This window comes from Trachinotus anak, unplaced genomic scaffold (genome assembly GCF_046630095.1).
Source record: "Trachinotus anak isolate AG129_WGS33_773 ecotype Australia unplaced genomic scaffold, CSIRO_AGI_Tana_v1 ptg000028l, whole genome shotgun sequence".
NCBI classification, from domain to species: Eukaryota; Metazoa; Chordata; class Actinopteri; order Carangiformes; family Carangidae; genus Trachinotus; species Trachinotus anak.
Window position 1 is genome coordinate 3480640 of NW_027273879.1, and position 27019 is coordinate 3507658.

At 40.9% G+C, this 27019-nt stretch overlaps 1 protein-coding gene across 1 annotated transcript in view; it reads right to left on the minus strand.

Moving 5' to 3' along the window:
* The window catches only part of LOC139611531 (netrin receptor UNC5D-like), a 158166-nt gene extending 131375 nt beyond the window's left edge, over positions 1-26791 (minus strand). Inside the window, exon 1 of the mRNA XM_071466279.1 lies at positions 26411-26791. Within this exon, the coding sequence (XP_071322380.1) occupies positions 26411-26501 (91 nt within the window). The 5' untranslated portion in view covers positions 26502-26791. The remainder of the gene's footprint in view (positions 1-26410) is intronic.
* Between the last annotated feature and the right edge of the window lie 228 nt (positions 26792-27019).

Genomic DNA, 27019 nt, shown 5'->3' on the forward strand with positions numbered 1-27019 from the left:
CACTGGGAACCCTCCAGGCTAATGTGGACAAGATTACTGAAATATGAAATGAAAGCAGAATTTCTCCATCATCAAGTGCGTCTGCTACGATCAGCATTTCATCAGGCTTAAAACATGAAGGGCTCACTAAGAAGCCACACAGAGGCGACGACTGCAGCGCAACACTCACTGTGTAACTAGTAAAGATAAGCAGATTTGACCAAATGAGTTTTTGACCGATTGAGTTTTTTCGTTGAGTGAGTGCAAAATAATTACTGTAGGCCAGTGTTTTCCAAGGCTGAACACTTTCTTGTTGCCGTAATTAATCACTTAAGTGAACTCTTAGAGATTTTTTGGAGCAGAACTAATGGTTGCACAACGGGGTTATTGAGTTTTCATTTCATTTCACGACTTGGCATTTCCTTTATTCTGATAGACTGTTATTACACCATATTCTAATTCATCTAGTGGAAAAGCAACACAATAGCAGGGTGAACACCCACAGCTAAGTGTCTGATTGTTACTATCCTGGCTTCGTTTGAGGTTCTGCAGGAGGAGATGCTGAAGCGCCGAGCGAAACCTGCTGTGTCTGAAGCCAGGGTGTTTGACTGCAGCATCAAGTGAGTCCATATTTTTCCAGAGTTACACTTGAGTTTTATCTCTCATACAACAGTGAAGTGTGTTTACTGCTGATTATAATAAAATGGCCATAAATAGTGAAGAGGACAGTTCTGAGACTGTTCTACTGTTTGGGGCACTGATTCTACAATCTTCCTGAAAAGTAATACTTTAATTTCTCCTACTAATAATACTGTCAACTAATAATCAATAGTATTAGTACTGAGGTTACTGCTGTACATGGAATTAATCTGTGCACTTCATTTGATTTAGTATTTCTCTTACATTTCTGTCCTCCTTCCTGCGCTGGAGCTAAACGACCATCTCAATCAGATTGTGAATAAGTCACAAGGCCTCCCTTTTAAATCTGACAGATTTGGATTGACTGGGTCTCCTGTCGGTCAGATGGAAATGAGCATTTCCATGGTGAATGTGAAAATAACAAAATGTCAGTGTATCCCTCTCTTCTTCATCTTCATCCACTGCCTCATTCATCACAAAAGCAGTTTTCTACTTTAGCTCAAACTTTTCCACTGTGAAAAAGTACAAATGGAACAATGAGGCTAAAAACAACTCATGAAACGCAGGCTAGCCTCATTATATCTCACTGTAAGGAAGAAGACTGAGAATTAATTAGATCCAAGTTAACTTAATTATTATCCAGACAAAGAAATTCTTACATGCAAACAATGTCATTATCATCAGGATTCTCAAACAAATGCTGCATAGTTACATAATGGTAGAATATTACTCCACTCAGCTTCACCTCTCCTTATAAAACTACTCCCACTCTACACACACTCACCTGGCCACGCCCCTGAAATATATACAGGGCAAAACAAGGGGGGGTTCATCTCTTCAAGTAAAGTCTTAAATGTTTAATTTTAAATCTATGAAAAAAAACAATCTTGCAATCGTCCTCATTAGCTGTTGCAGTGTATTCGGTGTCTTCTGCTGCACATGTTGTGCTGGGGTTTTATTACTGAATTACAAATGATCAAGACACACACTTCTGCGGTTGCACATTCTCCCCATGCCTGCGTGGCTCCCTCCAGATTTCCAAAGACAGGAATGTGAATGGTTGTTTGTCTCTGTATCTCAGCCCAGTGATAGACTGGCAACCTGTGGAGGGTGTGCCCCGCCCTCGCCCAATGTCAGCTGGGACTGGCTTAACCCTATAAGGATAAGCGGTATGGAGGACACACTTTACTTCTTTGACTGTGTGTTCTCACATCACTGATGATGGTCTCTAAAACATAAGTCTTGTAAGGAAAACCTGAGAGTTGATATATAGGCTGTTATAAGAGTTTAATGTACCGCAGCTGCTCAGGACTGTACTGTAACCAGGGTAGTGAATAATACATTTCTGATATATAATTAAAAAAAACACATCAGTAGTAATGTATTTATGAAATAAAAGATTCAAAAAAAAATCTACAGATCGTAAAAAGCAGGAATCACAAATACATCACAAAATAAAATACAGACCTCAAGTAAAAGCTGAATATTTGATCTAAATTAGCTACTCAGAAAATTCTGATTGAACCTACCTGCTACTGCGCTCAGCTTCTAGTGTCGACAGTAACACAGTGGGGATTCTGACAGTCGTGGGTAGTTGTGCCGCACTCAACCATTAAATGTGAGGCCTTGACGGCTCTAAATTCTTCATTCGTGCACATGGATATAGATATCATACACATACCAATTTGTTGCTCAGGAAAGCTGGTTTTGCAGACTGACACAGGCAGCGCTCACCTGCCTGGAGCGCATCACGTGCACAGAGCAGCTCAGTGCTGCAACAAACCCACTGTGGATCTTCTGATCGTTATACCGCATGACCTTCATTTCCTGTATCGCATGTTAATATATTTTTCATAATATCCTATTCTCGCTCTATTAAAACGACCAAGCACTGTCGAAACTGCCACACGGTGTGTATTTTGTAGTATGTAATTAGGGCACAGAGAAACAAATGAGTTACTGCTTTTGCAGCTGTAATTTTTTAAAGTTAAAAAAAAAAAAAAAGTAAAATGATACTCTCCATCTTTGGGAACCTACCTGTGAGCCTAGTGGGAATAATAAATTTATAGATCTTATGGTGCAGTTACTCACTATGACTTTATCTATGACTTGAGTTCACAGAGACTTAGTTTTACAGGCCTTATCATATTCAACTTTATGATTAGAAACATAATTAAGCTCTATTCAGCATGTTTTAAATACCACGAGACGACTGATCCAGCCAGAATATTAATGAACATAAATAAAAAAAGTGAGAATCCTCTTATTCATGTGCTGTAGTGACCAAGCAGCTACTTCAATTCCCCAGTTTTCTATTTTCCACAAGGCTGCTGACAGGGATTTTTGAAAAGCTACCCAATCTCGCTTCATCCCTCTGCCTTTCCCTACATGTTCCTGTAACAACTGTAAGCAATAAACAAGACTTCAAACAACAAGAATTAGCTGCTCCGTGGTGTAGGTGTACAGCTCCGAAATCTACAAAGCTGCTCTTTGCTCTCCGCGGCTCCTCAAATGGCAGGATGAAAACAGCAACCGCTCAAATTAAGACAAAGTGCAAAAGAGTCTGGAGAAGAGAGCGGAGAACTTTGACACCTGAGTTTTTAAAAACAGAACAGCTCAAGAGAAGCAGGCAGAGAGAACAAGCAAAGAGGTGTAGAGGGCTGGGAGTGAAATGCCTCCAGGACAGAGCCCTTACTCATCTGTGCAACAGCGAGACAAGTAGTAGTTGGAAAACCGGAGAAAGGAGAGAGAGCTGGAGAGGGCACCTCGTGGTCTCCCACACCCATCAGCTAGCAGTGGGAAGCAGGGTTGCGTGCGGTTGGTCCAGGGGGACTTTCAAGCACAGGTCAGATCGATGTACGCCCTTAACGCAGATCAGAGCTTGACAACTCCCCTTGGCGTTGGCATTTCTGAGCGAACAGCATTTTCCCACCTCCACACAAGTGAATAACATCAAAAAGTAAAGGAACTCGAAAGCTTGGTTGTAAATGAGGATCTGAAGACAATGATTAAACCAAAAGGTAAAAAGAAATACAAAAAAGAAAAAAAACCCTGCAACATAGTGCTTTGGGAATTCAGCTGCTGAGACACGATGTTGTGAAATAGACAAGCTAATGTAACATTTAAAATCTTAATAAATGTGTCAGACCATGCGGCCATGCAGTTTGTAGCTTATGTCAGTTGTACTTATCTAATTTGTGATCCATAATTTACAGATGCAGCAACAACAACTAATACTAAACTATAGTATATTTTGTATTGCAGCTCAGTCCAGTCATCAAGAAGGAACCATCAGTTTGTCCTCCATTGCTGATTTAACACAAAAATACAGAGCACACAAGGAAAAGTAAGAGAAAATCCTTCTTTTTCATCTGCGCTTCCAAGCCTGCTTCTGTTCTCAGCATTAGAAGCCGCTGTGACTTACTTATTAATGGCCTTCTCTCTTGACAAAGGGAAATCATTCACTCTGCAAACACGGGATCTTCCCAATAATGCCCTGACATTGAGGTAAATGCACTGAAATTACACAAAGTTGTCTGAGAATCGACAACAATCAGTGCAATGACAAACACAGAGCGCGATCTGTCAGAAGCATTCAATCAGGAAACAATCCCTCAGCGTGGTGACGTTAATTTCTTCACTGTGTGATGACATCTTGGCACGCTGTGTGTCTCTTGCTATGAATACATGTCTTTTTTTGGGTCTTTTTTTTTTTTGACAGGTTTGCAGTTCATGACAGATTTGACAGATGGAAAAGCAAATGACGATACAAAAACAGGGATGTACAAACACAAGGCACTGACAGGAAAACATGTACTGTGCCCACGCCGGACCCCAGAGCCCTGCTCTTATCATTCCCAAGCAAGTAGGTTGTAAAAGTGAAATGTTGAAATACTCATTGTTCTTCTCATATTAAGATCATTCACTGTGATAAGACAGTGATTTTATGTTGTTGCCAGTCTGATTGCACGCTAAAAGATTACATCCATGGCAACAACTGGAGTATCACGCTGTTTAGCAACAAGGAGAATTAAAGGAAACGGAGTCAAGAGACAGATGGTGAAGCGACGAGTTATCTCCTCACTTGTCAAACAGAAAAAAGAAACTGAGCTTCCTACATGTTCCTTCAGCTTTCAGTTCATTTCTGAATGTTCAGTCATTATCATTAAAATAAAAAGGGCCCTGAAAACGCAGGATTTGGCCTCCGTATTGTTATGGGGTCAGACGTGGGCGGCCAATGTTTTTGAGATTTAAGTGAGTTGGAAAAGTTTGGGAAGTGCCGACTTATAGTTTATTTTCCAGTCTGTCTTATTACGCACACTAAGTTTAAAGGTGATCAGTTTATCATATACACAGCAGCAAACCGAGCTAAACTACATTACATTTATTCATTTTAAAGATGTTTTTATTCAAAGCAACTTCAGGAGACTCTGGTGTAAGCGCCAAGTACGTACTCTATTCAGTAAGTGCAAGGAGATCAGGTAAGGAAGTGCACCACAAGAGCAGAGTTAAGTGGCATGTTAGGGTGTTACAGGTGTTAGGAGAGAGGAGGAGAGAGGAGTCTTCAAGAGGTTCTTTAAGATAGAGAGGGTTGCCCCTGCTCTGATAGCATTCAGTGGCTTGTTTCACCATCGAGGAAGAACCACAGACGATCGCCTTGTGTGCAGGGTTGGCAAAGCCAGACGACGTTCCCCCGGAGGAACGCAGTGGCAGGGAAGAAGCATAAGCCTGTATGATGGGTGCAGACCCAAAAGTCACTGTGAAGGCAAGCATTAGTTGAGTCAGGGGTGGATAGCCAGTGTAGGTCAATAAGTAGCAGAGTTTAGTATTACTGGTAAGAAAACACATGGCTGTTTAATCTGAAAGGGAAAGAGCCGTGAAGTTTTGCTTTTTCCCCACTGACTATAAAGGCTATAACAATATGTCTTAAACAGTTACAGCCTCATATCAACAATTGTCCAAGTGTTAGCCCGTAGGACTCACACTATCTGCTAAATGTAAAAAAAAAAAAAAAAAAAAAAATGCCAGGTATAAATTGAACTATGGTTATGAGGATCGACAGAACATAATTGCCTTTCTATATTGTACAAGACATAATAGGACGTCTGTAAAGGTTGACAGGACCCAGTACACCTTGTGGGAAGAAAACATGCCTGGTGATATTTTAGGCCCAATTACCCATATGTTTGGGACAAGTGACCTTTCCACGGTGGTGCATTGTCTGAATGTCCAGGTAGCAACAGCTAGCAGCCATCAAAAACGCTTTATTAAAGTGTTTATTCTTAGCCCTCCCCCACCCCCCAAAGGTTAGACTGAGCTCTCACACTCACTACCCATCAGCTTTCTAATGTGTGTCACAGAGTAACACAGGCCCACAATGAAATAAGAGAGAGCAGATGGCTGATGAGCTAGATTCATAATTTCATCATTCTCCTTTTATCTCGGATAAAATATTAGTGGGCTGTCATCCACCCGTGACACAGTTATGATCCCACTTTCCTTCAGTTCTATTCCAAATGAGACTTTGCAGCCGCTTTTAATTCTGTGGTGGTTCATCAGGGTTTCAGAGGCAATTACCCAGCATTGGGACACTCATCCTAAATCTGAACCATGCTACTTTTCATTAAATCGCATAGGGTCTCCTGTGGCCAGTAAAATATACTGATATGAAACCACTGAGACAGTCACACTGCAGTGGCATTACTTTTGTTCTTAGCATGATGCTGAACACTTTATCCCCGGCACTGCTGGGTCTGGTGGATGCAGCATCATGAAGGAAGCAGAAATGCATGAAATAAAGTGGTTAGATATCACTTTCTCCACCAGCCGTGGCTCAATAGACCATGCTGCAGTGCAGCCACAAGACATTTACACAGCTCTGACTTGCTATTAACAAGAAGGAGTGATGCAACAGTTATAGCACATTCTCTGAAGGTTGCTGGACGGCGTGTTCGGAAATTATTGTCTGAATTACAAAGCAAGGCAAGCAGAGATAAAACTTGTGCATAAAAGATAATGGAAGCGCAAACCATGTATGTTACATGTATTAGGAAAATTGAAAGTGACAGTGTGTCTGCCCTTAGATCATGATATGTGGAAATTTCCTTTGCTGAGATTGATGCATCATATCCAAGCCATCTCAAACTGTCTAGATCAACATCATCAAGTCCTCCAGATAACACAAGAAAACAGGCAGTTTTTTCCACGGCCCTTTAGAACAACACATAGAAGCGTTTTGTGATCTGACACCCTCACCCCCATGTTTCACTTTCCCTGGTGTGCTCATATAGAGGAGAGAGGGCTCCTGACCAAAGCCAGCCACCATTACTGAGCCCTCGTTTTTACATGAATGGAGGAGGCTCGCAGGAGCAACAAGCTGAGATGTTGGAGACTGGGGGGTGTGCTGTAAGGGTACCAAACTCCCACCACCCCAGCCCTCATTTTAGAAACACTGGCTAAAGGTTAATGCTCGGCTACCTGCAGAGGAGCGGGAGGCATAAGAAAGCAGAGCAGAGGGATCAAAGCTTTTAGGCATGTATTTCTGTGAATTTAAAATTCATATACAGCGTGTTTGGAAAATGATATCTGATCTAATCAGATTGGATCTGGCCGAATAAGCACAAAGGTATGTGAACACTGACACACACTGATAATCTAAATCATGCTTTTACCCTCAAATTTCTTCAGGACATGTAAACATAATGTACTCTGTTTGAAGCACAGAAATTACAGTACAGTTCCTAAACTGAACCACTAATGCAATATATAGAGTTAACTCTAGTAGGAAATCTAATCAAAGACCATTTATCAATTTTACAGCTTTGGGATATGAGTATATTAAAATACCAGCAGGGCAATCTGCTCCACTGTTTTTTTTAAATATATATTTAAGAAATAGGTATTCAACATAAATTCTCTTGTGTACTGCTTAGGCTGTATAGCCAACACAAAATTCTGTTAATTTTAGAAATTAGGTGAATATCCTTCAGGGTCCTCCTGCATATTAAATATGTTTTTAATATAGTTGCAAATTCACACATTAGGAGCTTCAACAAAAACAACATATTTAGGATGAAGTACAAAAGCTATAGGTCGGGTTAAGTTAATGAGGTTAATGCCCCCTGCATCCACTGACAGCTTGTGTTGGGTAACATGTACTGGCACCATGGCGCGGAGCTGTGTGTATATGTTGGCGTGTCCCATTCAGAACTGTGTCACGTTGACGCCTGCGCTGTCTCCTTCTCCCCTGGGACCCTGTCGTTCCTCACCTGCCCACTTGTCGCCCCTGTTCTGTTTTCCCACCCTGACAGTCTTCGGATTGAGCCACCTGCTTGCACACCTGTTCCTCTTTTCCCTGTTAGGGCCCTGTTAGCTGTTGTTACTGTAGCTTCATGGCAGTGTTCTCATACTGCCTGTCTACCAGACCGACTGGAAGCCTGTAACTTCTTGTCGTTTTCCTACTAAAAAGCCTGTACTCTTCTTCTCTCTGCATTAACTCTTCTTCCTGTTTGCCACTTGTCAAAGTGTGAAAAGAGTTTGCACCGTCAGCTCTTTTGTTTGCAAAATGGCCCCGAATAAACTCCAGAACTGACACCGAGGTTGGGAGCGTGGGAGAGTGTATATCATTATATCTTTGACCCACAAAAGAGGACAGCAGGGGTGTCAGCCAGAACCACAGTAGATAGTATGTGATTCACCTTTTGTCAATGTGATTCATTTTCCACTTTCCTATACACAAAACCTCAAACCAAAAGTGCAGTCTGTCACAACTTCTCATTAGATGGTTGTAGAGCTCTGGAGCTGGACCTTGGCTAATGCATCCACCCAACTGCGTCCACACTCATGTCTGTCCCACAGCATGGGTAACTTGATGGGTACAACACTGCTACTGTTAGGCAGACTGGAACTTAAGTGTCACTCTTGACTGAACCATAAGAACCAGAATCATCTACATAAATAAAAACGAGGAGGAGAGACCAGGGATGGTTGTAACACTTCCAATTTCTCCAATCAGGAACAGGTTATAGCTCTAAGTTAAGCCAGTTCATGGCTACAAGAGTCTGGGTTAGTTGTAACAATACATGCATGGACACAGACACACAAATGTTCAGTTGTTGAAACTGGTAGTCAGTCAGTCAGTCAGTCAGTCTCTCTCTCTCTCAACTATGGGCTGAATTGTAACATTTCAAGAGACTAAACCATGAATTTTCTGTTTGTGTTGCAGAGATAGGACCAATACCATTTAACTAGTTGGTATAACATTTTGAATGCACCAGCTTAAAAGAGCTCTAAGACAAAGACAGAAATGTCACAAATGTCAAACCATCCCCAGTCTCCCCTAAAGCCTCTTTAGGTGTAGCAGCTCAGCAGATGCTCTTCCTTCAAAGATGATACACAGATGACTTTGCTCTCAGTTGACTGGGAAAGGGGCGGACACTACAATACCAGAATCTGACAAAGCAATTTGTTAATACTTCTAGCAGAGTAGCTCTTTCATTTCTGATAAAACTGTCAAAGCGCAAACTATGCCAAAGGAGGTGTGGCCTGTGATGAAAAAGAATACTTAATGACTGCCTCGCCTCAGCTCTGTGCTGCTCGGCGATCAATGCCATCTTCCCATAATGCATAAGTGAAGCACTGTGTGCAACTGAGGAAGTTAAATAAGGAAAGATCCAGTTGGTTTAGAAACAGATTGAGCCAACATTTTTTTTTTGTTTGACTCATGAGCAGCTCTCACCCTCTGTCAGGTTTGAAGGATGATAACAGGTTTGTAGTTTCACATCCACTACTGCCACTTGTCCATAACAACATACTGCAGAGCTGCAGAGAGAACGAGGACGTTTCAGGCAAGTTGTCTCTAATTTATGAGGTGATAGATAACTTTGTGAGTGCTAAATATAGAGTGCAGAGTGGTATTTATCATTTTATTGTCCTGGCATAAATGGTGACTTGATAAAAGCTTCAGCAGTTGTTTGTGAAAGAAATAACAATAAATGTTTCATTATATATTTACTTATATTCACAGCATGTTTTGTGTCCTTGCTTCACTGTTTCAGTTACATTTTTATGATGCACTTTATAAACCTGCCGTTCTGTAGCAAACTTTAAGCTCTTAAGCTTTAAAGCTTAAACCACATACAGTGGTACATTTTTTCACAAGCTGGGCATTACATCCCTAGCTTTGAAGTCAAGTCATCAGACTCAAGCTACAGCACTGAATAAATGCTCTAATTAATTTCCCACTGCCCGACATATCTTAAGACATATGAAAATACTCTGCTTTTAATAATAATAATTTATCTAATATGGTTTTTACGCCATCAAAGTTCAATTGCTGCTTCACACAAGAAATCTCCCTTCACTGAATAGTCCATTGTCAGGGTACAGCATGTGCACTGGAGGCTTTAAGTTTCCACAACAAACAAGATTCAAGGTGAGGAGAGAAACTTTCATCCTTCAGCACATGAATGCGAAAACAGTTTTCTATTGACAGAGTCACACCAAACTAAGTGGAGGGGAAAAAAACATTTTCTATATTTGTAATGTGTAAAAGGTTTGTATTCTGCGAGGAGGATTTACTGAAACGAACATTTCCATGTCTTGTTTTTCTCTCATCTTATAGTGACAAGCCAGATAAGAAACTGCAATGTTACTGTACATTCATCAGCAGTTCTTTGAAAGCCATCAAGGATAAATGGCACAAGTTGTTAAGAGGAGCAAATGATAGAGCTCAATGTCAGACTTACTACTACACTGTTAATCACAAAGCTATTTTAATTCAGAGAATTCATATTTTCATACAGCCAATCAAATTCTGTCTCCCTATGTGTAATGTGCTTCTTGTACAATTCTGCCTGAAAGGGAAAAATAACTTTTTACCTAACTGCGTCTCCTGTAAAAAGACACCACAAACTGCAGAATCAACAGGTTTCCCATTTAACAGTCATAAAATTGGCTGTCACTGGTATGAAACAGCTATATGGCACTTTACACACCAGATAATCTAAGGAACCAATCCCGTCAATTTACAGGGATGGAGGTAGGGCAAAATAAACCTGGAACCTTGTCAGTACAGAGAGTCAGACTTCGTATTAGCCCAACCACTAACACTGTGTCAGCCATTGCCAGTTACAAGCTAACAAACAATACAAAAATAGAAGGAGATGCTAACTAAGCTAACCATTCTGATATGTCTTCTAGTCGTTGATTTTGGTGCACAACAGACTCCACATCTGAGTCTGGGTCTGACTAAGGCTCAAACATGTGGCTGAGTGTCTCCTATGATTGATGATGACCAGTCAACCTAGCGCAAGCAGCGGTGGTGGGCGGGGCACATGGCCCGATCCAGATTTTTCTATGAGGAAGAAAGACAGTTTTGTATTTTTATTTATTTTTTATTTTACACTTTTTATGTGGAAAAACCATGTCAAACAAAATATAATTCACAGTATTTTTACATAGTTGAGAACATGTCTGGAGAGCCACCTATAGACCTGTTTCATTGAGATTTTTTGACATGTCATTGCAGTGGGTGTAATTTTTAACATTAATGACGACTGCATACCTTTTAGTTTTTCCAACCCTCAAGATTCTTGCAATAGTTGTGCTGGTCCACTGGCAGGGCTTACCCGGACACTTTACACTTATTATTAATGTTTATTCTAATGCCATTTTGGGAATGTGTTATATATAAATGTAATCCCTAAGAGAGAAGAGTTGACTGAGAGAGAGAGAGAAATGGCTTGATAACAGGCACATATATCCATGCTATGTAAATTTATACATATCTAAATATTCCGTGATTTCAAGACGCTCCTCTCAGCTCAGCTGAAGGATACACTGGAGGTGAAATAAGTTTTTGATGTGCGTCTTTGAAAAACTAACGTGACAACTGACAACCAAGGTGTCTTTACTTGAAAAACAACAGCACTGGTCATTTGCAGAAATGGCTGAAACAAACCATGTTTATATCTACCTGGCAAGTGACCCCATTTGTGGGAAAAATAATGATGCTCTCTCAGTGGCAAAGACAGAAGTAACATGATGTTTATTTGGCTTAACATAGCCATACCTGTCTCAGCGGAGTGGTTGCTCAGGTAATTAGCAGAATTTGTAGCAGCCATATAGTATTTTGGGAAGTACAGTCTACTTTATACTTGAGTATCAGTCTTTCACTACAAACAGTCAACTAGGAAAAGACGGTGTTCACACATAGAATAAAAACACACACATGATTACATTACACCACATAATACAGCCAGAATAGTCTGCAGAATGTCTTCAAATCTCAGCTTGAAGCACTTCTCTCACACCTAGTAATGAGTCGAAGTGCAGTGTTTATATCTAGATCCTCTTCACTAAGACCTCCTGCTAAAACATGGCGCCCATCTTAGGCCCTCAACACTTTCATTATGCAATGCACATAAAGTACAGCTCTGATGCACCAGTGCAAAGTAGATAAACAATATTATGTCATAAGTAGTGAATACGTGAATGAAGGGATGACTGAGAGGAAGACATAAAGAGAGCAGGGGGAGGATGTACAGATGAAGACTCTAATGATATATGGAATAAATAGTCATTTGATAACAGTATGTGCTCACTGTCTACACACAGTGTAAAAACCTGCTGAGTCAGAAAATGAACATTGCGCAGATGCACACATGCCTGATAAACACTAATAGTTGCTGCATCTCAAATCTGCATGATGCTGGTAAACATTCTGTAGCAGATACAAATCAGGCAGTGAGGAAAGACCAAAACGCCATTTCTATATGAAAAAAATCTTGTAGATAAAAAGTTTATCTGTCAGCTCTGCTCGCTTATCCTTGAGGCTGGAGCCAATCCCAGCTGACAATAGGCGAGAGGAGGGGTACACCCCGGACAGGTTGGCAGTCTGTCACTGGGCTGACAGAGAGACAGACAACCATTCACCCTTACATTCACACCCAAGAGCTGCCAGTTAACTTAAACTGTATGTCTTTGGACTGCAGGAGGACAACCGAATTAACCTGGAGGAAATGCGCAGTGCACGGGGAGAACATGAGAAGTCCACATAGGAAGGCCGCAGCTGGCCAGCAGGCTTCGAATCCCAGAACTGAATCTGGCTGTGAGGCAACAGTGCTGACCACTGTGCCGCCGAGCCGCCCCGTGAACGAAGGTAGGAGACATAAATTAAGATGAATCGGTGATGATATAGGATGGAAAGACAATAACAAACACAAGCAGACAAATCAATAGCACCTACAACCACAATTAGGTCTCATGAGATCTCTTGGCCTCCACAGAATACACTTAAGACAATCAACAAATCACATTTACTTACACACAGTCCAAAACATTGATGTAATGTAAATAAATCTTAAGAGTATTGTGTGACAGTATCGACACAGTGCAGGCGAACAGACGACTACAAAGGTCCACAGCATTTAGCACAGCCATTTATCTTGCCTCAATAATTAGATTAATTTAAGGCATAAAAAGGAGAACACCTGTGCACTGCAGTGCTTCACTGTTATTCTGCACTGCATTAACAGCAGGAACAAGGTAGCCTTGTAAAATGTACAGTTCTGTCACTCTCTCTTCCAGACTTGCACAGGATCTCACACAGTAGCTGGTTGTCACAGTCCCAGTGTAGGTTAGAGTGGGGTAGACAGCTTCTCCTGCCACTTATCAAAACAGCATAGTAATATAGGCAGTATTTCCCAGAATGAGCTAATGGGCTGCTGTAATGAAATGACACAGTGGAAAGAAGAATGAACGTGTAAAAATGTGCCACAGCATTCGTCATAGTGAAAAAGAAAAGACAGATTGAAATAATATGAAACCAGACACAGATGTCAAAGGAGGGCTCCTCACAAGCACAATGAGGACAGAGCTTCCAAATGTTCCTGAGATTATATTATATTATATCATATTGTATTGTATTGTATTGTATTGTATTATATTATATTATATTATATTATATATCATATCATATTATATTGCATTATATTATATCATATCATATTATATGATATGCACAAACTGCAAATGACAATGTGGGGAAAGATTTGACACTGATGATAAGCTTTGGATCTCGCTTAGCACCACTGGAAAAAAAGCTTCTATATCGAGGGATATAATAGTCAGTATGATCACATTAACTGTACAAATTGTTTCTAAATTTTTGTGGAAGTTGGCTTAACACAAGAAAATTAATGGCAAAAAAATTAATGAGGTTTAATTTAATTTAAATCTATAAAATCCCAAGTTATAAACTGGAAGAAAACAAAGGTAAAAACAACCTGCTCTGAAATTCAAGTGCAAGGCCATGGTGCTTACCAAACTTCCTTACAATCTGGGGTGCAGAGCTTTTAAGATATGTCGCTCTGCACCAAAATGTTGAAAGGAAAGACCAGAACAACACAGTAGCATCACTATAGGCTTGACCAGGCAGAGAATGCTCCTTCAACTGAAAAATAAAAATAAAATACAATGTAATAATAATATATATATTTAGCTTTTTGTTATTAGGGATAAATTAGAGATAATAAAGATTACAGAGACTTTTTTGCATCAGTTCTTGGTGAGAAGAAGGAACAACAGCAGTTATTCTCCAGCAGCCATCTAGCAGTATATTATGCAGTTCCCTTTAAGTCTACACATGTAATGTAGTACTGCACATCCGCCAGGGGAACATAAGTAGACCGATAATTCAAAGTGTAGTGTTTTTGAAGAACTTAGTAAATGATATATATGGCTACTGATTAAATTAAAGCAGTCACATTAGATTATGGACTACCTGACTCTACTCCATCTAGGGGAAATGCTTCGACATAAGAGAGAGCAGAATCCCTCTGAGATGAGCTGTAAGTGGGTGTGTTCTCCAGCAGCCTTGAAAAACAAACGTGCGGTTGCTGTAGGTTATCACACACCTTGTAGGTCAGCAGAGAGGGAACCACAAGTCAGCGGTGCATTCTCTCAGTGTGTGGGGGCTAGAACAAACACTGTACTCAGCGATCAAGGACATACAGACAGACTGAATCCAAGAAAGAAAAATGAACACTCTCTCTCTCTCTCTCTCTCTCTCTCTCTCTCACACACTCACACACACACACACACACACACACACACACACACACAGTGTACTTAACACTCAAAAGGATGGCCGATTCTTTAATCTTCTGCAAAGGTCAAGAGCCCGCTGTGGCCTTTCTTACACTTACTGTCTCAGGATAGTATATTTATTCATCATCGGGGTTTTTTACTGTGCAAACAATCTTACTTTAAAGTTTTGAACATGCAAGAACATTTTGATTTTTCCAGTTTGACTTATTTTTCTTTGCACCTTCACTTTGATTGTTGGCATTCATTGGCTGAGACTGCAGAGGCCTGTGTTATCGACTCACTATGGATCAGGACCACTCCAGCCTGTAGGCTATTAGGAGAGCCAGCAGTTCAGGCTCCTGCCCTGCCGCTCCTTAATTGGTCCCCTCAGAAGCCTGGTGCACACAAACCTAACAATCACATTGGAAGATTATACTGAAGAGAAAAGAGAATCCCTGGGTGCGAGCCGCTTGCCATCGATTAGCTCACTCTATCACTTGGGTTTCTTCTTCAAATTTTTTTATCTCATTTCTTTTCACCTACAGATTACAATCAGCTGGGGTGGTCTTTGAGTAAACCATACATGTCGAGATAAAGAGGAGCAGACAGAGGAGAAAATGGCTGGAACAAATGGGAGATGACTCAGGACTGCCTACTGGGTAATTGGGTTTTATCCTCTCATTTTATCAGGCCTTGTTTTGGATTACAGCTATACAACACACACATAGATGGGGAAAAAGAGAAGGATACCTACACATTAGCAGATCTCAAGATAACTGATTAGGGAGTGGGAGAACGTCAGCGTTTGCTGCAGTCTCATTACGATACTCCACAGAAGAGAAGCTTGACCGTCCTCTGTGGAAAATGCGGGGCTTTCCACTCTGACCAAATCTAGCATCAAGGTATTGGACACAGTCGGTAAACACAATGCACACAAAAATGTCAACAAGGAGCCGCTGCTGCACAATAGCTTGTCTTTTCTGTTTCCGCATTCTAATTCACAGCATGTTCATTTCAACCTGACATTTCAATTTCAGATGCTTCTACAATTCAGTGCTTTGAATATGGGTCTTGTCAGTACATGTGTATACTCCGGACGGAGCCCCCGACAGGCTGACAATTGCAACAGTCATCCAGCAGAAATACAGTAGATATCTTACCGCCTGATATGCAGTGTTTCATGCCTATTTCTACAGTGAGGTGTGACAACAAAGCGGCGCTCTCATGAAAGTAATTTATTGCAAACCGCAAGAGATTACATCACTCAGCATAAAAGGTTTACTGAATAAACCTTTTATTCAAGCACCAAGATCACCAGGTTCAATGTGGACATGATGCGAAGAAATGTCTGCTCTGGTTTTCAATTAATAGATTTCTAAAGTTTTTCCACTAACCTGTTTCATCCCATCTTAAACCAAAGACCCTTTACTTTAGTCTCTCGACATATTGGACCAGTTGCTTTTATTCCTCTCAACTTGTCAAATGCCCAGCACAGTTTAAATATAGCCGGCGTGACTTCTGCCCAACACTAACTACATCTACAACTACAAATGGAGTTGCTGCTATGAAGAAATATGTGTTTGGATAAATTGTTGGTTTTGGTGAAATTCTTCAGAGAAATTGTTGATAATAATAAAAATATAACAGCAATAACCATTTAACTCCTACATAATACATATATGTATAAAGAAGCCCTGACTTCTAGTTTACTGCATTGTCTTCAGCTCTGGGGTTGACTTGGTCTAAACCAGTGAAGATGAAATGAAGCAGAAATAGGCAAAGCTATTTATTGATTCCGCTGTCTGTGAGGTGAAACAAAAGTAGTCTTTAAAATGAATGTAGCCACATCGATGCACAGAATAGATGTTATCTATCTTAATGACAAAGGGGAGTCCTTGGCTGAAGGGGAACCTCATCAAAGTTACACATGCATGACCTTGCAACGGCACACACAGATCAGAAGAAAACACACAGGCTTACGTATGGATAAACCTTTAAATTCAACTGCTCAAGTCATTAGGTGATGTCAATATGCAAGAGAGGAGGAATTCAACACAGGCATGGACGAATATAAATATATTTTACATGTTTTTCTTTCTTCACATTGTGTTTGAACGTGCGTCATTCATTCTCATTTAAATGTAAATCGGAAGAACAAATATAATTCTGAGCTCCTCCTTCAAATTCATATCAAACAAACGTGACCAGGCAAAGACTGCGGGAGGTGATGCAGCAACGATTACACCCAGAAGAATGTGCACGAGGGCAGTAGGTAATAAGAAGAGGTGCAAACAAAACAAAAAATAATAATAATAATAATACAATTTTTCCAACAATGAAAGGGATAAACAGTCAGATGGCTTTCTGGGAAAACAATGAGAGCTGAACATACTTCAGGACGGTGAACGCATGACTCCGGTCCGCAGATGAAAAGACAGTGGTGTTGTGAACCTTGGTCTGCACGTTCAAGGTTGAGGGAGGGCTGCGGTAAAGTGGAGCTGGAGCATTAAAAGAGTGACATCTCACCGCTGAGCAGGCCAGGAGGGAAAAGAGCAGGAGCAGACACAGTGATTGCCAGGGACAGGAAGGACAGCTGACTTGTGTTGGCTGTGAGGGTCTAAGAGGCGACGAGGAAGGCCAGCAAAGGTGACAATATAGCAGTCAAGCCGGGAGATGAGCTGCAATGTTAAAGTGAACTTTGAACTTGTGATTATTGAAAACTGCCCTTTTTCTAGTAACTCCTGCTTCTCGCTGCCAAATACAAACATGAAAGGAGACAGCAGAGGTAAATAGTTAGAACAGGTGCAGTGACTCACAGGCCACATTCACACTAACACCTTTTTAGTTTTAAGACACATCACTGTTGTTCACACTACTCCGGAAATTTCAAGCCCTTAAAAAGAAGACTTTTGGAAACGCTGCTGACCTCGTTTTATTTTGAAAAACTCTGATGTTGTAATTTAGTCTGGATGGTCAGAAAGAGTGGAGCTTATTTCACATTCGCTTATTTCAGCTACGTTAACCTCTGTTTATTTATTTTATTTTATTTATTAAAAACACGATGACTAGCTGAGGTGCTAATGACATCCAGTAGTGAAGGTGTTTCTGACTTGCAAACATTCTCTACATTCTGAAAGGATGTGTAGACTTTTAAATATGATTATAGTCGCTTTCAAATCAGATCCTGTTATGTGCCTCAAGGTCTTTTTTTTCCCTTTTTTGCTTCATTTCTGAATCTTACACACTGGTTTTAATTAAAATATTTCCAACCTTGAAAGATGCAGCAGTTTATTTATAGGTTTACTTGCTATTTCTGTCAATGTGAAAATTAGTTTGGACTTTGAATTCTTGTCATTTAGACTCATGAAATCCAGATTAAAGAAAACATTTGTCTTTAATATAGTCTGTTTGACCTGAGTTCAGTGTGCTACAAAGTCTATGTAAATCATCAGTTCAACTTTGTATTTGATGCGTTTCAGCTCAGCACTTCTCAAAGACAGTGCTTCTGCAGTTCCCCGCCTTTATCTGCACGGCCGAGGATTTCTTCTGAAAAACACAGAAGGCATCTTCAAAGGCCGATGGAATTCCACTTTGTTTTATTTTGTGAATGACAGAGCTTTGTTGGTTTTACAACATATAGTTACGCATGACTACAGAGAGGTATTATGTTGGCTTCATATGCCAGGAGGGACTCTTAACTCCCAGCCTGCATCTCTGACACTCACAAAGGCACCGAATGGCCACTGAGGACAGACAGAGCTGCATGAAATATAGCCAGGCAGAGTCCTTTTCTGTAGCTTGGGGTGTCATCTGATTTTTATTCTTTTTTTTACTAGATGGAGTGAGACCTTGCCTTACTTGAAGCCAGGAAATAATTTCTAGATGTAAGAAATGTGGATACGCCAAAAAAAAAAAAAAAAAAAAAAAAAACAGCTTCCAAACCATTAAACAACCTTTTCAACAACGCTCAGAAGAAACAGGAAAAAGACAAAGTCAAAAGGGCCACATCCTGTCATGGGACTGCTGTTACTGACTGAAAGTGCAAGCATTCAAACTATCTGTGTTTATTGTGTCAATTTTGCAATATCCATTACTCAAACATTTACCATCACGCCTTACTGGTCTCATACCATTAAAGACAGATGATGTCAGAGATGACGTGGTTGGTGACTGTATTTACACACACTGAGCACTGTATTAGAAACACCTGTACACCTACTTATTCATGCAATTATCCAATTAGCCAATCATGTGGCAGCAGCGCAGATACAGGTCAGGAGCTTCAGTTCATGTGATCTCAGTGACTTTGACCGTGGCATGATTGCTGGTGTGAGTATTTCTGAAACTGCTGATCTCCTGAGATTTTCACACACAGTCTTTAGAGTTTATTCAGGATGGTGAAAAAAAGAAAAAAAAAAAAAAAAAAATCTAGTAAGCAGCAGTTCTGTGGACAGAAACACCTTGTTGATGAGAAAGGTCAGAGGAGAATGACCAGACTGGTTGCAGCTGACAGAAAGACTACAGTCACTCAGAAAACCACTCTCTGTGGTGAGCAGAAAAAACTCTCAGAATGAACATGTCTGACCATGAGGTGGATGAGCTGCAACAGCAGCAGACCACGTCAGGTTCCTGTCCTGTCAGCCAAGAACAGAAACATGAAGCTGCAGTGATAACAGGCTCACCAAGACTGGACATTTGAAGACTGGAAAAACGTAGCCTGGTCTGATGGATCTGGATTTCTGCTGAGGCAGCAGAAGGTCAGAATTCATTTGGATCCATGGACCCAACCTGCCTTGTGTCAACAGTCCAGGCTGGTCCAAGAATATACTCTTCTCACACTTTGGGCCCATTAATACCAATTATTCAATCATGGTTTGAAAGCCACAGTCTGAGTATTGTTGCTGACCATGTGCATCCTATCCCAGCCACAGTTTACCATCTTCTACTGGCTCCTTCCAGCAGGATAATGCACTAAGTCACAAAGCAGAAGTCATCTGGGTTTCTTGAACATGTCAGTGAGTTCAGTGAACTTCAGTGGCCTGCCCCAGTCACCACATCTGAAACCAGCAGAACACCTCAGGGATGTGGTAGAAGAGGGGACTGGCAACATGAAAGCACAGCTGACACATTTGGAGAAATCACATGATGCAATCACGTTGACATGAAGCAGAGTCTCAGAGGAAGTTTTCCAACATCTTGTGGAATCCATGCTGTGAATAACTGAGGCAGTTTTGAGAGTGAAGGGAGGAAGTGTCCAGTGTTAGTGCGGTGTTCCCAGTAAAGAGCTCAGTGAGCGTACAGCCATGACAGCATATGTTCCATGAGGTACAGGCTGTGAGGGCTGTATTGGCTCTGTGGCACACTAACAAGGAAATTAATCACATGTTCGCTTCTATGGATTTCTCATATTTGTCATTTTTGATGCATTTCCAATAAATTTCACATCAGTCTTGTCATGTACTGTGGTGGTGGGGGGGGGGTCAGAGACTCAGACGCTTTAAGAGATAATGTATTAAAAAAAAGTTCCATGTTGTCAACTGTTGCATAAACATTTTTAAACACACATACAACACTGAACCTCTGCTTTAATTCAAAGTCATTAAATATGTATTTGCTTTTGATTACTTTAGATAGTAATTCATCAGGGAGAGCAGTGACAGGTGCTCGCTGTTACTGACAAACTGCTGTGGCAGTTAGTGATAACATGAGATACTTAAGTATTCTGCACTGTAACCCTTCCTCTCTCTCTCTCTCTCTCTCTCTCCCTGTGCTTTTTCCTCCAACATACCCCGCTCCCTCGTTCTCCCTCTCCAAGCTCAGATCTCCTTTCTCCTTCCATCAGGTGAGTTGAGAAATTATACCAGAACCAAAACATTTGTCACAGCAACAATCCACTGAAACTAAATTACACCGAAAGGAATTGCACAGGAGGTGTGAACAACAAGAAAGGATGAAGGGACGGGGTATTTATGAAATAAAAGCGCTTCAGAGGAAACAAAAGTGCTACCCACAGCTACAAACTGAGAGCTATGAGAGACAGAGAGAGGGAAGGAGAGGGTTTGGCATTGAAGTGAACAGTGAATGGCGTGAATCTTGCCTTTGTGACAATGCCCTTGAGTTAGCCAGCGAGGCATTGAGTGGTGCATTGTGGATGGGCAGTTATCTCCAAGGCTTCCCCTTCTGTATTATTAGGAAACACATGACAGCAATGCCAGCTCTTATTGAACAGAGAGCTTCAAGGCTGTGCCGACAAGGCTGAAAGGCAAATCTGCGGGAGGTGACTGAAGTGGCAACATTTGACACCCTGTCACTCTCTCAGCATTCGGTTGCACAGAACATATAGCAAGGTGTCACAGTGCATGCACACCTGCAAACATTCAGTACAAATGCAAAATGCGAAAGTGATGCTGAGTGATGACAGTAAAATCACCACGTAGGAAGTAACTGTATGAATGCAAAAGATGTCTGGAGCTGATCCTAGGAGTCACTGTTGGGGCAAATGTGGGGCATATTTCAGTGGATCTGTATCAGCTAACATAAACCTGATGCTGATCCTTTCTTTACTGTACTCTACTGTATTTTGTCCACCTGCCTGTTCGTGCTGCACCATAGTGCTCCTTAACAGGTCTTACTTTGAGATATATATATATATATATATATATATATATATATATATATCTCAGTTCTAATATTGTCTTATTTTTATAGTTTTTTATTTATAACCTAATCATTTACAGGGCTGTGTGTAAATGTGGGTGGTGTCTCTGTGTGTGTGCTCTTATTCTGTTTTATTCTGTAAAGCACTCTGTGTCTCACCAATAAAGTCTGAGTGATTGATATCAGCTGTCACCAAGTAATGTTAATTCTGGGAGTAACTCGGCTGTTGTTCTGTTCATGTGCTCTCTGCGACCCGGTGTGTCTACTCAGCCGTTGGTCAGTTAAAAAAAAATAAAATAAAAAACTGCACTGCTGTGGATTTTACAAGTGGACTGGGTCTTTTTGTAGTTCCAACAACGTCAACAGAGCTGGAGTTCAGGACTAATTAAGTTCCACCTTTCATCATTTTCAGGTTGTAGCTTGGGTGTGTACTGGGTAGGGATAAGGATCGGGATCAGGGCCAAAAAAAAAAAAAAAAAAAAAAAAAAAAAACCTGATCAGGACATCTCTAATAAATTCTGATTCTAAACAATAATAAATATATTTACTATAAATATATTTATAAATATGCATCCACCAACCAATAATTCAGCAATATACAACAAAGACTAAACTGACTGCAAAGTGGAGAGAAAACCTCCATGAATCTATACATAACCACAATGGAACTGAGCAGAAATATGAAGTTACAGCAAAAGCTTTATAATGAAAGCATTGTTTTTTTTTTATTGGAGCAAACAAAAGGATTCTCTTCCAATCAATCCTGCCTCTCCGGGGAATACCATGTACAAAAGCTTATTTATTGACCACATTCCAAAGTCTCAATATCCCATAGACAAAAAACAATAGCTCTGTCCATCCCAGGCTTTCATCACACTTTCAGTGTAATTAGGGTGTGTATATTTACTTCCAAGAAAAACTTTTATGAGAGTAACATTCCCAATCATTTCTCTTTTTTGATTTTATAGCTTTCTGCTTTCACTGTAGGTAGTATCCCCCCTTGTTTGGCTGCTGGTGAGCTTAGTTCCCTCTGAATGTGAAGAAGAGTTGGATAGAGAAATGTGTTCCCTTTGAATAATGCACAATTGAAACTGGGCAATATGACCACCATGCAATCTCTTACTACAGAACAGAAACAACAGTGGATACCAGCCCAGCTGTGCTCGTGAATTCAGCTCATGTGAAATGTCAGTTAAATCAAAGCTTGGAGCTTGAGAAAGAGTCTGGCAGTCATTCTTTTGGGGATAAATAAAACATGGCAGAGATGACTCCATTGCCCTTTATCCATCCTCAACCCCCCACCCACTCTCTGTTTCTCTCGAGTTTTTCCACTTACACCATGCTCAAGCCAGCATGTGTTTTTAGCAGCACTGTATACAATGGCTACATGGGCTGCAGCTCCAAGCCTCAGCCACTAAGAGCTTGTTGACTTATATTAAACTAAAAGGAAATTTATGTCACTAAAATTAAATGAAATTCTGCATTGTGCTAGCATCTTAGAGTGTTGCTCTGTTGTCAGGACTTGCATGTTTTTCTTGGTATGACATTCTGGTTGCAGGAAGGCTGGAGAGGCAGTTACCCTAGAGATGGTTTTCTGTATGATAATCTAGGGTCAATCAGGCGTCTGTCATGCAGCGTGACAGGCTGCTGCTTCTTCGCACTCGGGCAGAGAGTGGCGTCTCGCCTCTGGCTGACCAGTTACACGTCTTAGCACTGTTGTCATGTCAGTGTTGCTGCAGGGGGTGCATTGATCGATTTCACCCTGATAACCATATATGGCGCCTAAATGATGTTTTAAATCAAGCAGTCTATCCAATTAGTGTCTGCCATTCAACCATTCAATCTTAAAGGTTGGTACTATTCTATATTTTTCTTATTGTTGACAAATCCCAGGACCAAACGTTGTTGTTGATGTTAATGCATTTCTCAATCATTTCTGACTTCCCTACCCTTTCTGTGACACTTAGCCCCAAGCCCATTCATTAGGCCACTGAGGATGTAATGTTAGTAATTTACTTAAAAAGCTGGGCAGTTTTTAGCAACAGTATTCAAACAACAGCAAAAACTGTACTTGTAGGGGACTTTTCAACCCAACACAATTGGCACCCTAATGAGTATTAAAGGCAGTGGGACAGTGTATGTGGGATTGACTCTAAAGCAGAGGTATAATGCTATTTGTTTAAGTACCAATGGGGTGCATACGTGTGTCAACTGTGGCTTGTTTCAAAGGTTATGTAACCACTGTCCCTACGATGGCAGGTTTACATACATTAGTGAACTGTGACTGACCACAGATCAAATGTTAGACTGACTTTATGAATTGTCTAATAAATAGTATTAGACAATACAATGGATGTAGTGGGTTATAATTAGCGTGGCCATAAGCAATGGTCTATAGGCGAATGAACACAAGGAGTTTGCGTTTTGAATGATTTTCTGTTCTTGTTCCAAGTCAATTAAGATGCTTTCGAAACATCCAATAGGCTAGGCTACGAAAACGTAACGTTGATGATCAAACGTTTCCAGTAATTTTTCAAGCAAAAATCCTAAACATTCCCTCAGTTCATCTTCTAAATTGTGAGGATTTGCTGAAAATTTCTAACAGTTTATAGACCAAACGACTAAGAAGAAAGATGGATGAAGAAAATAATCTACAGATTAAATGATACTGAAAATATAATTTGTTGTAGCTGTACTCGCCCAAACACTACAACACTACCTTGTATTATATTTTAGAGACATTTTAGTGCACGCTCTTTATTTTCCATGAACCTAAAGCCCACATATGAAATGTCTAATAAATTGGTTTGTGGTTGGCTCTGGCTAAAAGTATTGACAACTGGGCATTTTCTGAAAACCTTTATAGCTCTCCAAAGACATTAATTTAGAGTCATGAGGAAGAGGAAGGAAAAGAAAAAGCCACAGTTCTTCACACAGATGACTCAAGTTGTGTAGCTACACTCACACGTAATACACTCTACTTACATGTGAACATATCCAAGCTCTTGCTCACTGTCACTGCTGCTTCACTGGTCTTGCTGCAAACACCTCTGTTATATTCACTGCTGCTGCTCAGCATTTCATCAGCCCCATCGCCTCCCTGAATCCACCTGTGGGCACTGATTCTAGGTTTCTCCTTGGGGTAAGTTTGTTATTGTCATTTCGTGCTCCCCACTCCCACAGAGTGCTAAGCTTTAAATTGTATGCTTGCAGATGAGTGGTGAGTCCCCTCCTTGCAAGATAAAGAATAAATTTGGATGCCTGAATTATAGCTTAGCTCCTAATTGGCAAATAAATTACCATCTGTAGGACAGGCTTTACATGTATGTGGCTAGAGAGCTGAATTTTTATTACAACCAAGCTCCTTAACTTAGTCTTGCCTGCAGATTTTACATTATTTAGTCAGGTAAAGTAAAGTCAAAGTATTTGACTGTTTACATCCATATCATTGCACAACATAAATATTTATTTTACAGCCTGGCGGAGAGCCATCACAGATGCAGACACCACTTTAAAACCTGGCAGATGCATTACAACATTTACCTATGCAGCTTATGAAAACTGCATTTGGTGCACAGAGGCACATTTTACTTTCATGCCCTCCACAACATCATTGGTTTTTTTTCTGCCAAGCATAGGTCACTCCTTACAAATATCATTTCAGATGTAAATGCAGCCACTGTGGAAATGCTGGTCGACTAAATACAATGCACAGCCAGCTTTGAAAGGTTATATTCAAAGCCTTTCAGTCTAACTTTGAAAGACTGACAAAAACCCTCGTGATCTATGCAAAGTTGCCCTGAAGATACACATGCGTAATCTAATATTTATGCAATGCAGATTTTCAAGTCGAAGCTAATTTCAAAACTTGGGATGCAAAAATGAAAACCTTGGGGCTAGTTAACTAATTGAATTGCAAATGCATCTTTGTTACACTGCCATGCGAGCTAAATGGATGTCAATAGGTCAGGACAGAGGAAAAAAGAAAAAGAGAGAGAAAAAAAAAACACACTGACCAAATGAAGACATTTGAAGACAGTGCATCTCAATATTCTCTCAAGCTTACATCACACACTGCTTGCATCACATTTGTGCATTACCATAATGAAACACCCTGGATTTTCACAGCACAGTTAAGCTACAGTCTGATACAGCTCACAGTGGGGTGCCCTCCATATATCACCCAACCTTTATACCCACTGCAACAACTAGCCTTTCCTTACCATCATTTTTTTTTTTCATGCGCTGAGATCCACTACTGTCAAGGCGACCAACAAAAACAACCAATTAAAGTTGCAGAAGTGAGCATAGCTCTCAAGCAACCATCCCCATTTATCATCAAGCTTCAGAGTATAGCCTTCTTTAGTCTGTGTGAAACAAAAGCTCAGACCACAGGAGTGAGCTAAACAGGGCAGACCGGCATGCTACCAGCTTCTCCAGCTGCACTGACATTTCCTGGAAAGGACCATTTCTCAGTAAAACAGCTCATGTAATTAAGGTGGCTCTGGCAAATATCCAAGTGTAATGGATTCAAGCTGGTGAAAATGTGGAAGGAAAAAGAACAAACTTATTTCGAATAGTCAAATATTGCATTAACGGAGTAATGTGCTCTCCCTTTCAATTACACTTAAAACATGGCGAAGCACAACAGCGCAGGAATTGCATTAGTGTAGGTGATGCTCGGGCAGAACTGATCCTCCAGGTAATTCTGAATTGATAATTACCTTCATTTTAAAGCTTAAAAAAAAAAAAAAAAAAAAAAAATCACAGTATTCAAACACAATTCAGCTCGAGCGTGGCGCATTTCAAATAAAAACTTGGCACAATTCAAACGCAGCGTGAAAAAATCTGACTTTTCTTAATCTTATTTAAAAAAAAACAAAAAAACACACAAACAAACAAACACACACAAACAGCTCACACCGGCTGGAGTCTCACTTTTCCGAGGTCGAACCAACTTAAACGCACCTTTTTTTTTTTTTTTTTTTTCCTCGAGTTTATTCTCGAGGACCGACATCAAAGAGAAGCCGCCCGAGCGCGTGCTTACCTCTCGCTGACGTTTCCGGGACCCGCGAGAAGCCGAGAAGCACGAGGGTGGCGGCAAAACTCCAGCAGCACCCTCCCGAGCACCGTCCCATCACTGCTCCGTGGGTGCGGGGCTCCGTCCCCGCCGGCTCCGCGGGCACCGGGCGCGGGTCTCGGGCATCTGTCGGTTCGGCTCGAGGCTCCTTCTAAACACGTTTCACGTGCCCTGACGAACGCGCCCTCCAGGTGTTTTTTTTTTTTATTTTTATTTTTTATTGGGGGGGGGGCTGATTAGTTTCCGGTAGAAGAGCCGTTACCCCGGCGGAATCACGGTGCGGAGGGGCAGAGAGCGGCGGGAGAGCGGCGCGGTGGTTACCGGCGCTCAGCTGCGCCAGAGTGGAATAATTAGACAGAGCTTTTCGGAGGAAGAGAGAGAGAGGGAGGGAGGGAGAGGGAGGGAGAGAGAGAGGGGAGAGAGAGGGAGGGAGAGAGAGGGAGGGAGAGGGAGAGGGGGAGAGAGGGAGCACAGGAGGGAGAAAGTGAGAGAGGTTTTGTCCAAACCCTTGTGGACCTGTTGAGAAATTACAAAAGTGAAAAAAAATGATCTCCCTCTCCCCTTTTTCTCTTTTCT